At 33.2% G+C, this 13,218-nt stretch overlaps 2 protein-coding genes across 2 annotated transcripts; one reads left to right on the top strand and one right to left on the bottom strand.

The window, feature by feature from the left end:
- Positions 1-794: 794 nt before the first annotated feature.
- LOC121247018 (classical arabinogalactan protein 4-like) lies at positions 795-1,744 on the bottom strand. Its single transcript, XM_041145349.1, has 2 exons — positions 1,441-1,744; positions 795-1,410 (listed from the first exon to the last, which is right to left on the bottom strand). Exons 1-2 carry the CDS (start codon positions 1,567-1,569, stop codon positions 1,096-1,098), a joined length of 444 nt encoding a protein of 147 aa, XP_041001283.1. The 5' UTR covers positions 1,570-1,744; the 3' UTR covers positions 795-1,095.
- Positions 1,745-6,957: 5,213 nt separating this feature from the next.
- Positions 6,958-12,349, top strand: LOC121247506 (GLABRA2 expression modulator-like). Its single transcript, XM_041145845.1, has 4 exons — positions 6,958-7,411; positions 7,506-7,607; positions 9,943-10,214; positions 11,972-12,349. Exons 1-4 carry the CDS (start codon positions 6,994-6,996, stop codon positions 12,158-12,160), a joined length of 981 nt encoding a protein of 326 aa, XP_041001779.1. The 5' UTR covers positions 6,958-6,993; the 3' UTR covers positions 12,161-12,349.
- Positions 12,350-13,218: the final 869 nt, after the last annotated feature.

Below are 13,218 nucleotides of genomic sequence, written 5' to 3'. Positions count from 1 at the left end.
TATAAACAGTGCAAATCATTATCTTTCCTTTTTATTTTATTTTTTTCCTGCCACGTGCTCGGCTTCCGAATTAACAACTTTGGGTTAATAGTGTTGATCGACACTAATTAACGCAAATGATCATAACACGACTTTCGTTATTTCAAACCTATAATTGGAAAATGATATATACACAACACATTTTCACATGAAATAATGATATTTTTATAAGATATTTTATAAAATAATGTTATTTTTATAAGATATTTTATAAAAATACATTACATTTAAAATATAATTATGTAAAATATTATAAAAATTATTGTGAATAAATTATTTTCCAAACAATAATAGAGTGCTTCTTTCATTACAAAAGTTCTTGCGACCGACATGAAAAAAATAAATAAATAAAAGTTGGAAAAATTGGATAAAAAAGTTGTAATTTTCTAATAATTGAATCTAATTCTTTGATCTTGAACGGCCTATTTATCAAGTCGAATTCGAATAACTTGTCATTGTTCATTTACAGCTTTACGTGTAAATGCTTGATAATCTTTCTTTAAAATGAATTGGTCTGCCTTATCAGACCGTGACCGATTGAGAATTCTCTTCTATATTATAATGCCATTCCGTTTTGGATGTTAAGGTCATCTTAAATGATTTATAAATATTAATAAAATAAAAATAAAAAATCACATATAGCCATGTTTATAAGTTGAGAGATAATTTAATGGTATCTTCCAATTAAAAAAACAACCGCAACGCATTTATACCAAAGAGAAGAATAAATTTGTAAGCTGCAAATATATAACAGATTAGAGACTAAAAGAATAACAAACTGTTTTATTCAACTACTAGAAAACTGATTTACACGAGTCGACTCATCTACAAAGGGCTACACGTGTCAATACCAAAGAAATGAAAATATCTAAATAATCATTCACATCGCCATATAAATGCATCCTCCGTCAAACCCAATATTGAATGAAACAAACACGTACGGCAATAATAATAAATATCAAGAAAACAAAAAACAATAGATCTCAACTGTCCATAAGAAAAGAAGATCCGTAGTTAAAAGCGTTGAACATCCACGTGGACAGATCCGAACCCAGTCTAAGCCAGAACAACCACGGCGAAGAAGGTTGCAACTAGAGCGGTTCCAGCGACAACGGCTTTGCTAGGAGAGAAGGCACCACTGGGGGGCTCAGGAGAAGCCGCCGGCTCGGTCGAGGGGCTCAGGGGAGAGGGTGCAGGGGGCGTTGAGGTTGCGGGAGAAGGAGACGAGGAGGATGAGGGAGAATTTTCCGAAGGAGTGGGAGCCGAAGAAGGGGCTGGGGTCGGTGCTGGTGTAGTCGGAGCTGGTGCTGGTGTAGTCGGAGCTGGTGCAGGGGTTGTCGGAGCTGGGGCTGGGGTGGTCGGAGACGGAGCCGGCGACGGAGACGTTTTAGGTGACGGCGCTGGAGATGGCGGGGATGAGACTGGTGAGGGCGGCGTGGCGGTGGGTGCAGGCACCGGAGCCTGGGCTAAGCATGAGGTGGCCAAGAGACTGGAGATGATGAAAACTTGGAGAAACCGAGCAAAACCCATCTTCAAGAACGAAAGAAAACTGATCCTTTTCTTTTCTGTTTTGGGTTCAGAGTATTCCGGGGAAGATTGGAGAAGCTGAGAGAGGCAGGGTGACTCAAAAGTATGGAGAGGAGAGAGTTATCTTAAGTTAAAGGATTAAAGATTGCTGTCTGTTCTGCATACATTGTACTTCGTATTTATAGTAAAAGTCCACGATCAGGAGCTTGGAATATTGTCTCACATAATCAAATAATCGGTGTTTTTCCTCTGCAAGGATAAGGTACACAGAGGGTGTACGTAGTCAACAAGCCAGGATACGACACCTGTCCTAGAATGGAGATTAATTACGATGGTGCAATTGAAACTGGACATGTGTAGGCAGCTGAGGTAAGTTGGACATGGTTGTTTGTTGAATAAAAAAGAGCGGACCAAGCTGTGTTTGTGCGAACTTTCGCAGGCTGTCTTTATGGGCGGCGCGAACCTTTTCAACACGTTGTGGCGTGGTGAGTCGGTACGTATCCGCGTGTTTCAACTTCCGACGCAACCCATAATTAGGATGCGGACGGGAAAGTAAAGTTACTCTTGAATGTCATCTCTCATTTATTATAGAGCTCTAGCTATCTATATATAATAATTCATCTGTTTAATATTACTCTAATTTTATTTAAAATTTGTGTTTTTCAATTTTATTACAATTTAACAAATGAATTTACTTAATAATTTTTCATATTTATCCATGTCACAAAAAATGGTCGGCCATTTTAGAATAGATAGATGGGTGATGTTTTGTTAGCCATTGTTGTAGGTGAAAACAATACACTCTTTGCTTTGCTTGGAAGAGGCGTGTTTGGTTGAGTTTTGGTATGAGACTGGCAAGTGGCCGGGTGCTCATGTTGCAATAAAAGTAAGTACTTTTTTGCTGTATTTCTGTATATAAAATACACGGTGCTGTTACTATATGTTGGCTTGAATGATGAGTATAAGCTGGCATTAATTATGAAAAATATAGGTTATAGCTTGTGGTGAAAGGCTGGCCAGGAACATGCGCGGCATATATATATATATATATATATATATATATATATATATATATAATTCTTCAGCCGTCTTATATACACTTATTTTTATTTTTTATTTTTTTTAACATACATATAGTATAAAATTATTGAATAGAATAACATATTTATATATATTTATTATTGCACAAAGTTCAAGATGATGTTATGCTCTACGGCTCCAAGCTGGCTCCAAATAAGATAAATAGAAAATGATGCCTCAACGTACAAAAGCATTGAAATATACTCGAAATGACATGCTACCAATTATGAGTATCGATTCTTGTATAAGATATACGTCCAAAATGTTTTCACTAATTTATATAGATGTTGGTGTCACGTTTATATATATATATTATAAGAAATAGATTTTATTTTATTCATTAAAGAAGTTACGGTTGTGACTAGTTAATACAAAAAATAATTTTAAATATAAGTCAAACTACACATCTGTATATAAAAAAGTCGATCAGTTTGATAATTAATAGAATTCCATTTCTAATTTGTAAATGAAGTTCTTAATTTGACGTTTATAATGATTCAATAATTAGTTCTTTTGAGTCATGCACGTTGTGACTTTGCTGATTTTGATTGTTATATGTCGTTGATAAGTACTCAATGTACGTACGTGCATTGTATATATATTCAATTTTTCTTAGTATTATTGTTGGCATCAGATCCAATATATTATGGCAAGGTGAGAAATTAGAAATGATGTTACAGTTCATTCAAACAAGAAGTATGAAACTTACGCCAGCTCATGATGTGTTAAGTGGGACATTGTGATCATCTTGAACTTGTATATATAGGAATGTGGCAAGTGATCAGATCAAACATTACTTGAAAATGACAAATGACTTACCCATTACAATGAAATTCAAGGCCAGACTTTTATTATAATATGACTAATTTTTCAAAATCCTTACACACTATAACAAAAATGGGTATTTATGATTTTTTTTGCGATGAAAATAAATTTATTTTAACTGAAAATAGTTATTTCGTTAAAAATAATTAGTGGCAAAAAAAACAATTTCTTTTTAGTGACACATATAAGTAATAACTCGACTTCTCACAGCTCTTCCATCTCTATTAAGACCATGTTTAGTTCGAAGGTGGTTTCATCTTTGACGTCAAAGATCATCATCGATCGTACTCCCAAACTTACAAATCCTACTTAGATTTTCATAAATATCAAAATTTAAAACAAAATAAAAATAAATAAAAGCCAGTAGCTGCCACAAGTGAGGCTCATTGTTCTTTTTTTTTTTTTTTTTAAATAATAATTTAATATATTATATAACATTATTTTATTAATATTTATCAAAAGTTGGCTACGTTTAGATGTTAAATTGAGTTGAGTTGAGTTAGGATGATAAAATATTATTAGAATATTATTTTTTAATATTATTATTATTTTTAAATTTGAAAAAGTTGAATTATTTGTTATATTTTATGTTGATATTTAAAAAAATTGTAATAATAAGTTGAGATGAATTGAGATATTTTAGTTATCAAATGAAACAAATATCTAATCTCAAACTTATCTTACCTATCCATAAATAATTAAGTAATGATGATTAGATAAAAAAACTTAAAAGATTTAAAATTAAAAAATATTTTATATTTGATTAATATTTAAAAATAAAATATCTAAAAATATCTGAAAATATTTTTTACACAAACAATCCGTTACGGTTAAATTCTTCCACAGTCTGGAAAGTTCCTAATTAGAAAACTAAGGAAAGAAGATCGACACGTACAGATGGTTGGGACCCCAGTTGGAATTATTTGGTGAGTTTAATTGGGACACATGTAAAAAGTTAATTGGACAATCAAAAGTTGTCTTTCTTTTCACGAATTTCGCTTTCTCAACCACGAATGATTTTGATGTGAGAAAATTTCGATGACGTACGATTCTTGAATTAGCCACAGCTAGCCATCTTTCGATGGAAATTGTCAAAAGTTCTGCTCATAATTTCCATTTTCCCACTAATGGTGAGCAGGTGAGAATCTGAATGTTTCAAACGTCTCATTAAGGACTTAATTTTGAGCTTATTACCACAAGTCGTCAGAGAAAATAGATCTTCTATCTAACTAACTTGCTTCGAATGCTACACCAATTGATCTGATAAATATTCCTTTCTACTAGTATCCAAAGACGAGAAAAATGGAAAAATCATATCCCAAATATGGATTTCCGTATATACATGGTTTTGTTATAAAATTAAAGCAACTTCTAAATTAGGTTGTGAATAGAGATGTTTTTCAATTGTTTAATCAAATTAGATGGTCCAATTGTAAAGATAAATAGACGCATTATATAGACATTACAACATGGATACTGAGATAATCTCAAATGATTTGAATTGATTGGTGAATAGTAATATTTTGTGAGTTTTATTGAGATGTGTTTGAATGTATGAACTAGGTTGAGATAAGTTTAATTTTTTTTTATAAGAAGTTGAAAAAGTAATGGATCCCATCAATGATTGATTTTGGAATGAGTTGAACTCACTCTAACAACCAAACACAGGTATGTTTGGATACTCAAATACTCAAAACTTATCATAATTTTATTTCCAAACATCACTTAAATACAAAATACTTTTCAATTTCAAATTTTTAATTTTTTTATCTAATCATTATCTAATTATTATTTAAAAACAAAAATCAATACAACTTTTACAAACTTTAAAATAAAAATTATATTCAAACAATTTTTAATTTTATAATATTTTTATTTAATTATTTTCCTCTCATTTTTTAAAATCTAATAAAATATCTTCACTCAAAACATTTAACTATTATTCACAAAAATTTTGAGATACTCCATATCTGTAAACTTGTCCCGAATATTGTCAGTATATATAGATCATTATTGATTAATGTGAACCTCATTATATAATTAGCTTCTAATGCTTTGCCTATATATCTCAATCTCATGATATATAGGCGCTGATGTATGAGAGGCGGCGGCGACTCGGTAATATTATCAGACGATTCAGATCACCTACTCAAGCGGCCGGATAGAAAAAATATTATTTGATGTGAATAATCTGAACAATGAAAAGGTCAAGGGAAGAAGAAGCTTTGTGTTGAAAGAGTCAAGTGAGCTTTGAACTTATCCAGGCTCGCAGCAGTCAGAAAAAAACGATTACTGCAGGATATATATATATATATATACTCCTAGTGGAAGTTGTAAACTGCCTAGTGGAAGTTGTAAACTGACCCATTATTCTTGCAGACCAAGTCTAAGAACCTCAATCTTCTCTCTGCGATGAGATGTTAAGTTGAACTGAGTTTTTTTTTTTTTTTTAAATAATAATGAGTTATGTATGTATGTTTGAATAATAAGATAAGTTTAATACTATTTATAAAAAATTGAAAAAATTGTCAGTCTCAAGTATAAAAATATGTTGAATTAAAAAATGTTATGGGTTTTACGTGTAATGAGGTTTTGAGTTGAGATGAGTTTAATAATTTGAGAGTTGAGTATTTAAATGTTAGACTCAACTTAAAATTAGATTGAACTGAATTAATCTTATCTTAATCTTGCAATTAAACGGAACCTTAATCTATGCACCTAATAAAATAACATAAAGCAAAAATGAATAAAGAAGCTTTAAATCCAAATTGGAAATTTTTCTAACATATATAAAGCTACACTGAAAATTCAATTTTGTATAAATTAAAATTTATTTATTGATTTTTTAAAAAATCAACATTTATGTATTTTCTTAACTAAAAAGAACTCATGATCTAATTGAATTTTCTTCTAAAAATATTCAGAAATATAAGAAAAATGAAAAATAAAATTGATTCGACCAAAAGGGGTTTTCAAGTGGTATATACGACCTCAAGAATGATCCTGAAAACTTGATTGAGAAAATTACTCATGAGACGATCCCATGACATGACGAAGAGATGGACTTTATATTTGGATAAGGCTTTTTCGTTTATTTTTACAGATTAGATAAAATGAGTTTAATTTTACGATTTTTGTGTTTCATTAGTATGAGGTATACATTTGGTGTACATCTTAACATTGTCCTATTATCAGTCATGTGTCATGTATTATCAGTCCTATTACCACATAACGTTATTCTGGAGATAAAAAGTAATATTAAATACAGTCATGTGTTATGTAAATATCGCGTATTCTTTTTATAAAAAAAGTAAGATTTATTATTAAAAAATAAATTTTTTCAAATAGATCTATATTTATTCATTTTTTTTAAAAAAATTGTGTAGCGTTTATACATTTTAAGATTGTAAATATCATTTTTAAGAGTTAAATATATAATGCGAATGTTGATAAATATAATTTGTCTAAGATTATTCGTACAAATTTTCATTTGAATATGCTCCGCTCCGATCGAACGTTCAAATGAGAGTATTTATAAGAGCGTTTGCCTACATACCACGAAATCTCATATTCAAAATATATTCAATCAGCGTCATCGAAACCTCCAAAAGAACGACCCAAGAAAAGGGAATGGAAAATCCCAGGCCTGAGGCAGAGGAAACCGCCACGAATGCACATTCCATAGAGCCCGGTCACGAACCGAGCGGGGACACGAAGCGGACGAGTTTAGTGTTGGGATCGGAGTCTCGAAACGTGATTGAGAATCAGACTCCAACTCTGGCTGAGGCCGAGCCATCGACGAACCGTACGGCTTCGATAAAATCGGTGCATTGGAGCCCTGAACTGGTGACCGAATCGTCCGCCATGTCGTCCCCTCACGGATCCAATTCAGGCGCTTCTCCTTCCCCTGTGCCCTCCTCGTCTTCATTTTCCTTCAAGGGTAATAGTATTCTTGTTTTTATATGCTAGGTATTGGCTCTACCTACGTGAATCATCTGGTATTGATGGACTTTCTGTGTTATTTTCTTGGGCAGATAAGATGGACAATGTACGGAATGTCCTTGGTAGGTGGGGAAAGAAGGTTGAGGAAGCCACCAAGAAGGCTGAAGATCTCGCTGGAAACACTTGGCAACATTGTTAGTCTTTTTATATTCGGTCTTCTTTCTTTCATTTCAATTTATTTTAAAGATGTCGTTCTTTTATTGCGTTGAATGCTGCATGGTCAAGTTGTTTAATTCCCTGCATATAGGTTTTGGCGCAACTATGATTTTCAATGATCGGAAACTCAAATATCCGGATAAACATAAGTGCTAAAAACCTTAAAATTTTGTACGTAGATGTGTCTGGTGGTTCCTTTAGTTATTGGACTTTTTATTATAGCTCTATTTGTTGGGGGTTATATTGCTTGTTTCAAGGTAAAGGGTTTTGGGGGACTATGGGAAAAAATTGTCACAGTTTAGTGTGTGATTAACAGTATCGGGGTGACGATTCATTGATCTTTTATAATAATTCCATGAAAGAGACAAGTAAGAGAATAGCGAAAATATTAATCTCTGGATTCTGTGGAAGATCACTTCAAAAAAGTGGCTAGTAAAAGTTATCCACATGAATGAATAGGAGGGTAAAAGTGAAGAGGATGCTTCTTTTTCCTTCTGTTTTCTCATTGAAGGAATAAAATAGACTTACTTCAGATCATGATGCGAGTGCAAAAAATTAACATACCGGTCTTGCTTACAACATTGAATGCTTGAATAATAGTTCCTTGCAAAGATCATTGCTCATTGGGTATCGGTAGCATCTTTCACCTCATTGAGCAAGCAATATCAATTTCTTAAAGTTGTGGACACAGAAACTAGCGTTTTGACATGGTTAGGTGTTATATGTTATTAGTTATGTATGCATGTTTATCTCTTCACATGCATAAGAACTATAGGTTTTAACAATCATGAAAAAGATTTGCAGTGATGGAAATAATTTTGCATCTCTCTTAGGTATAGACGGTGAGTTTTTAAGATGTTTTCAGACAAGTGTCAAATACAGTTGCTGTATCTTAAAGTTCTAGAGAACATATTTCAATTGGTGAAGTTTCCTGCAATTTTTGGAATACCAAACATATGATTTTTGGGAAATGGTTTTCAAGCTTTGGGAATGTAAATTATGGAATCCATTTGATGAGTCCATTAAGATTAATTACAGCCTTAACATTGCCAAATTCTATTCTCTGTTGTTCCAAGTATTATAAACATCAATACTAAAACTTGGTGTTTATATGCATTTAAGTAGAGATTCCTGTGAAATTCTGTTTTATTTAATTATGGGCTTGTCCAATATACTATCCCTTTCCTAGATTGTTGAAATTATTGACCCATATTATGAAGATCCACTTGATAGGATGTCTTGGGACTCCCTATCTGGCAAAATATTTATTTGCTGATTATAAAATTGAAGGCTATAAGGTTGTTTGATGTCAAGATTCTGAGCAATATATCATTATAAGTTTTAAAATAAGCAGGATGTTAAATAATGCTGGGTTGACATATGATTCTAAGCAGTTTATAGGAATTAGTGTCTTTTTTTTATGGTGATGCCAGTATTGCTGTTTAATCAAGAGTAATGTGCAAGTGGCCTTTGGCCCAAATGGCATTAGCATTGGTTTCTCATCTGGAGAACTAAGGTTCGAATCCCCCCCTCCTATTTCCTACCAAAAAAAAAAAAAAAAAAAGAAAAAAAAAGAAAAATCAAGAGTAAATGCTACTCTTAACATTTACGTAATACGACTGTCATGACTGACAGGTATTCAAGATTTGGGTATGATTTTTTAATTTTGATTTTTTATGGCTAATGTATGTCTGTCACCGTGTCGCGTTAGTGGTGTTATGTGCGCATCTTGTTGGTGGTGTTAGAAGTAGCATGGTTTGTTAGTCAAATCTAAAAGGTGAATTTCTGAGCTGGCTTTCATGCACATTTGTAAACTCGAAGTGGAGAAACCTGCCTTTTATTTTGTGTCTTTTTGGTTTACAAATGCACATCTAGATCAATGTTTTATTTGCCAAATTATTAAGCATGCCATCTGCTGTGGTGTCACATTTTGGCAGACATCTGGAGTTAAAATTTTAGATCATGATGCCTCTCCTCATAATCATGGTCCATGCGCTTATTCCACCATAACAGTACATGTAACCTTTGTCTGTGTAGTGGTCCTGTTCAAATGTGACCAAACCACCTATACTAGAATCTTCTTTTTTAATTCATGTTAAGGACAAAATGAGGATTTTGTTTTTATAATTTTAGTACTGAAAGAGAGATGATTAATGTCTCTTTCTATTTTGTTCTTTGTTTGTATGTAGGTTGCTTTTAATTTGTTATAATTACTTTTCCAAGTTTTCACATTTTTCATACATGAATCTCCTGGTGAAAGATCTTTTTTTCTTTTCCTTTTAGTAATATAGTCACACCTCCTTTTGAAAATAGTGAAAACCAGCCCTAGTTTTGCTGATGCTGCTTTGGGAAGAATTGCACAAGGAACGAAGGTCCTAGCAGAAGGAGGTTATGAGAAAATTTTCCGACAAACTTTTGAGACTGTTCCTGAAGAGCAACTTCAAGATTCATATGCATGTTACCTATCCACATCAGCCGGTCCAGTCGTAGGAGTTTTATATCTATCTTCAGCAAAGCTTGCCTTTTGTAGCGATAATCCTCTTTCATATAAAGTTAATGGCCAAACTGAATGGAGCTATTATAAGGTACATTTGGACAAATCCTATATGCTTGCACAGTAGGATATATATTGTGGAGATTTCTTTTCTTTTTTAATGCTTACTTTAACCTTGTGTAAGTTTTATCTCGAGTATCTGAATCTTGTTGGACTTTTTTTGAAGCAAAATCTATATAATTTTTTCTGCACCTTTATATATGTGTAATTGAATAACGGTAACAAGGAGGGAGAGGGGAAGAGAAGACTGGAGTTGACTAGACTATTTAGTTGGATGGGGTTACGTGCACTATGCCAAAGGTGCGGGGGAGTTTTGTCCAGAGCCTGACTCCCTTATTTAATCCACTAGGAATACCCAAACTTGACAGGGCTTTTGGTGTAGAGGGGCATTGTTCCCCTTGGCTACCCCACAAGTCCTCTGGTATATATTTGTGATTGAATAACAGTAATGAGGAGAGAGAGGGGATGAGAAGACAAGACTTAACTGACTATTTAGTTGCATGGGGTTACATGCAATATGCTAAAGGTGCGAGGGAGTCTTGGGCCTGAGTCTGACTAACTTATTTATTCCAATATGAATTCCCAATCTTGATAGGGCTTTTGGTGGAGAGGGGCATTGTTCCCTTTGGCTAGTCCACGAGTCCTCTGGAAGTACGTAGCTTGTACTTAAAGATTTTGAATCGGAATTCATTTTAGACACTTGGGGGAGTAGTTTTTGACTGCCTGCCAACTTGATGGTCTTGCCTACAATGTCAGGGCACAAAACTTGACAAGGATCAATTCAATGAATAGGAAATTTGCTCAAGTTGAGATATGATGCCAGCATAAGAAGTTTGAAATCTTTTAAATGATTTCAAGTTAGGAACTATTATGATCCTGATCTGTTATGGGCCCATGCACAACAAATTTTCAGAGTCACATCCTACCATGTATTCCATTTACATTTTTATTGGACAGGGTTTTTATTTTATGATATTATTTCGGGCCGTTTGATTGGGGGAATAGAAGCTGATGATATGAAGTTGGGCTACCATGAGGGTGCTTTCTTTAGATGTTTAAGAGGTCTTCTTCTATTTTGTAATTTGAAGCCGCATTGTCTCTCTAAAAAGGTAGAAGACTAAATGAATGTTATAAAAGTTTCTTTATTAAATATTAGGAAGATTTTGCTTTTGATATTTTGATGTTATAGGAAATTTTGGTTGATAATGTTGTGAGAGAAGTTATGTTGTTGTGAGAGAAGTTCTGTAAATTTCATTCCATTTAAAGTCACTATTATGAAATGGTTGTTGCTTACAAACCCCCTCCACACCCCCCCCCCCCCCCCCCCCCCCACCCCCCCCCCCCCCCCCCCCCCCCCCCCCCCGTCTCTCTCAATATCTCTTAAGTAGATCTTGGCTTCATCCCTGGCGAAAACTTAGTATTTGGTTATCATCAAGTTTGAGTCTTCTTCTATGATGGGAAGACCTGTTGCTAACTGTAGTGCTAATAGTTTGAACTCCAATATCACAGGTAAATCAAGACTATATTGCTGATTTTTAGCTATCCTACACATACCTTTCTGTTTATCAGCTAGTGTTTTCTGAGGTCAATATTCTTGAGGAATAATGTGGTGAGATGTTCCTTTAGAGAGTAAAAGTGATGGGAGTCATAGAACCTGTTTTGGCTTGTTACATGTGTTTTGATCAGACTTCTTTGTAGTATCCATAAACTACTGTATAGTTGCAATGATTCTTTTCTGAGTTTTCTGTCGGGGTTTTTACCTATTTTCTGTGTGATGATTTAATATAGGTAGTTATCCCATTACATCAGCTCAAAGCTGTTAATCCATCGACAAGCAGAGACAATCCCGCTGAAAGGTATATTCAGGTCATCTCTATTGATAACCATGAATTTTGGTTCATGGGATTCTTAAGGTACGATGATGCTGTGAAATGCCTACAGGAAGCTATGCAAGCCAGCAACTTACAATCTGTATAATACCTGTTGTTGTGTCTCATAGTTTTTACTCTTTTGTACAATGTGCTTTTCATGTAAGTCAGAGTTAACAGATTAGACAGTTGTACATATCATGTGCTGGTCTCAGAGAATCTTAGATCGGGGCACAATTAATTGAGAACTCAGCTTGGTATTCCTTTGAAATGAAACCAAGTAATTTTGTACAGTTTAGATTTTGGTCTTTTTCTATATTTGCAAGTCACCGTGAAAGAGAGAGAGTTGATCTAATAGACTTACAAAGTAAATGTTGTCATGTCAAAAGGGGCCTTCTCCTCTGGTACGGGGCTTATTATAGTTTTTTTTTTTAAAAGTAGATTTAGTGAGTTTTTGATATTTTTTCATGGTACTTTTTTTTTTGGAGTAGTATACATTAAAGTTTTTCTATTTAACAATTTTACACCACACACTTGTTCAGTATATATATGTATGTATGTATGTATATGTATATGTATATATATATATATATAATATATATATATATATACACACGCTATCCTCAACAGGTATGTAGGATTGTTGAGCAGAGTTTTTAATAAACCAGCTTACTCTTTAAAAGTTGGGAGGCTCTGTTTGAATACTAGAGTATTCTGATAATATTTTACTATTATTTATTATTTTATTATTATTTTTTTATCTATTATAATTTACTATTATTTAATATTTTATTATTATTTTATTATTAATTTTTTACTATTATTTATAAAATATTTGAGATTATCTCGCTACTTAAAACACAACCTTAATTGACATGGGCAAATATGATTATGATCATCTGTCTGGTGCTCATTGTTATTGGGACGAGTCATGTCTGTCTCCCCTTGTTCGGAAATAATCACATGACTAGCTATGTCCTCGTCACTACCTCGGCAGATATATGATCCAAGTAGCTAAACATTGTAGAAAAGGCACATGTCTTTATATATATATATATATATATATATATATATATATATATCATGACTTAATTGAAGTAGTACTGTTTGTAGCTAAAGCATGCATATAATATGCATCATGCATGCTTAAAACGATATTTGACCCAC

The sequence above is a fragment of the Juglans microcarpa x Juglans regia genome, chromosome 1S (assembly GCF_004785595.1).
Source record: "Juglans microcarpa x Juglans regia isolate MS1-56 chromosome 1S, Jm3101_v1.0, whole genome shotgun sequence".
In the NCBI taxonomy this organism is placed as follows: domain Eukaryota; kingdom Viridiplantae; phylum Streptophyta; class Magnoliopsida; order Fagales; family Juglandaceae; genus Juglans; species Juglans microcarpa x Juglans regia.
Note: the sequence above shows the minus strand (reverse complement) of the source record. Positions and strands in the feature narration are given on the sequence as shown.